The sequence below is a fragment of the Ailuropoda melanoleuca genome, unplaced genomic scaffold (assembly GCF_002007445.2).
Source record: "Ailuropoda melanoleuca isolate Jingjing unplaced genomic scaffold, ASM200744v2 unplaced-scaffold66701, whole genome shotgun sequence".
Lineage (NCBI taxonomy): Eukaryota > Metazoa > Chordata > Mammalia > Carnivora > Ursidae > Ailuropoda > Ailuropoda melanoleuca.
In genome coordinates, this window is record NW_023241283.1 from 1 (window position 1) to 1,340 (window position 1,340).

Below are 1,340 nucleotides of genomic sequence, written 5' to 3' on the forward strand. Positions count from 1 at the left end.
TGGATGTTTTATTTCTGTTCAAATGTACACGCAATGCAATTTCAGTACAAAGGTAATACAAAAATGTGATAAATTACACCATGCAAGACAAATTCAATGCCTCCAGGAATCACAGTCAAAGCCCACTATTACAGCGATTAATGTTGGGAATGGCGTGGCACCAGACACGAGTCCTGGGGCTTCCTGCACAACCCAGTTAAACTTTAAGATTTTTTTATTAACATTACAAAAATACAATAGGCCTTTGTACACTGGGGCAGTGAGGAAGAGGGGGTATACGAAAGGAGCCCCAGAAGCAGAGTCAATAGAGAAAGCTGCATAGAGCCCCGTCCCACATCCGGCTACATATGAAGGAGCAGGATTGAGCAAAGGCATTGGTCTCAAGGGGTGTGGGGAAGGAGGGAAGCATGAAACAGGAAGTCTGAAGTCTACGCCCCGAGCCCAAAGCAGAATGAAGGTGCAAGAAAAAGCTTGAGGCAGCTGGCATCCATCTCCTGTCATCCATTGCAGCAATACCAGACGGGGGGGCTACATAACTTCATAGCCACTGCGTATGCCCTTCATCAAACAGCAGGCGAAGATTATACCCAGGAGCTCAAAGGCCGCGATGCCGATGGCCACGCCAGCGATGATCTTAATGTTCTTATCAAGCCACTCCTTTAACCCCTCCACACAACCATCTGGAAAGATCTTAGAAGATAGTGGTGTTTTTGCCTCGCCCACCCCACAGCTCTCAGTCTCATTCTTGCAGCAGGAGTCTGGTAGGCTTCCCTTCTTTGTATCGTTGAATGGAGGAACGTGGGACCAATCCGAGGAAGAGTTGCCACCGCAGCATTTGAACTCTTGCTGCAGTGCGTCAATGGCTTTCTTCATTTCTTTGTCACTGCCGTACGTCGCCATACTTATTTTGAAGGAGTCACCGATCACAGCCTTAAACTGGTCCTTGAACACGTATCCGGCAATAGCAGCTGCAATCTCCACCAGGAATATAAGTGTCAGCAGGATGGCGAACGTTGTGACCATGCAGTAGTTCTCCTTCCATGCACCACAACAGCCGAAGAACGACACCACGAAGATGACAGCGCCAACGATGAGAAGAACGATGGGTACTCCAGATGAAGAGGCATTACTAATGACCACAGATTTGTTCATCTGCACCTGTACATAGATGCCGAGGCCAATGAGGGCAATGCCGGCGATCCAGAACAGGAAGTTAAAGATGAACACTAAAAATTTGACGCACTTCATTCCCCCGGAAACTGCCATTTTCTGTTCTTCTTTTGAACCTCTCTCTCACTCCGGCCTCTCCCCGCCTCTGGCTCCGATTATGCGCTGGGATC

The 1,340-nt window shown here is 48.4% G+C and overlaps 1 protein-coding gene across 1 annotated transcript; it reads right to left on the reverse strand.

The window, feature by feature from the left end:
• Nucleotides 1–528: 528 nt before the first annotated feature.
• On the reverse strand, nucleotides 529–1,266 carry LOC117800239 (CD63 antigen-like). Its single transcript, XM_034652768.1, has one exon. It carries the CDS (start codon nucleotides 1,264–1,266, stop codon nucleotides 529–531), a length of 738 nt encoding a protein of 245 aa, XP_034508659.1.
• Nucleotides 1,267–1,340: the final 74 nt, after the last annotated feature.

Excerpts from the sequence above, each read along its gene's own strand:
- LOC117800239 (XM_034652768.1), bottom strand. The coding sequence starts at position 1,266 with ATGGCAGTTTCCGGGGGAATGAAGTGCGTCAAATTTTTAGTGTTCATC.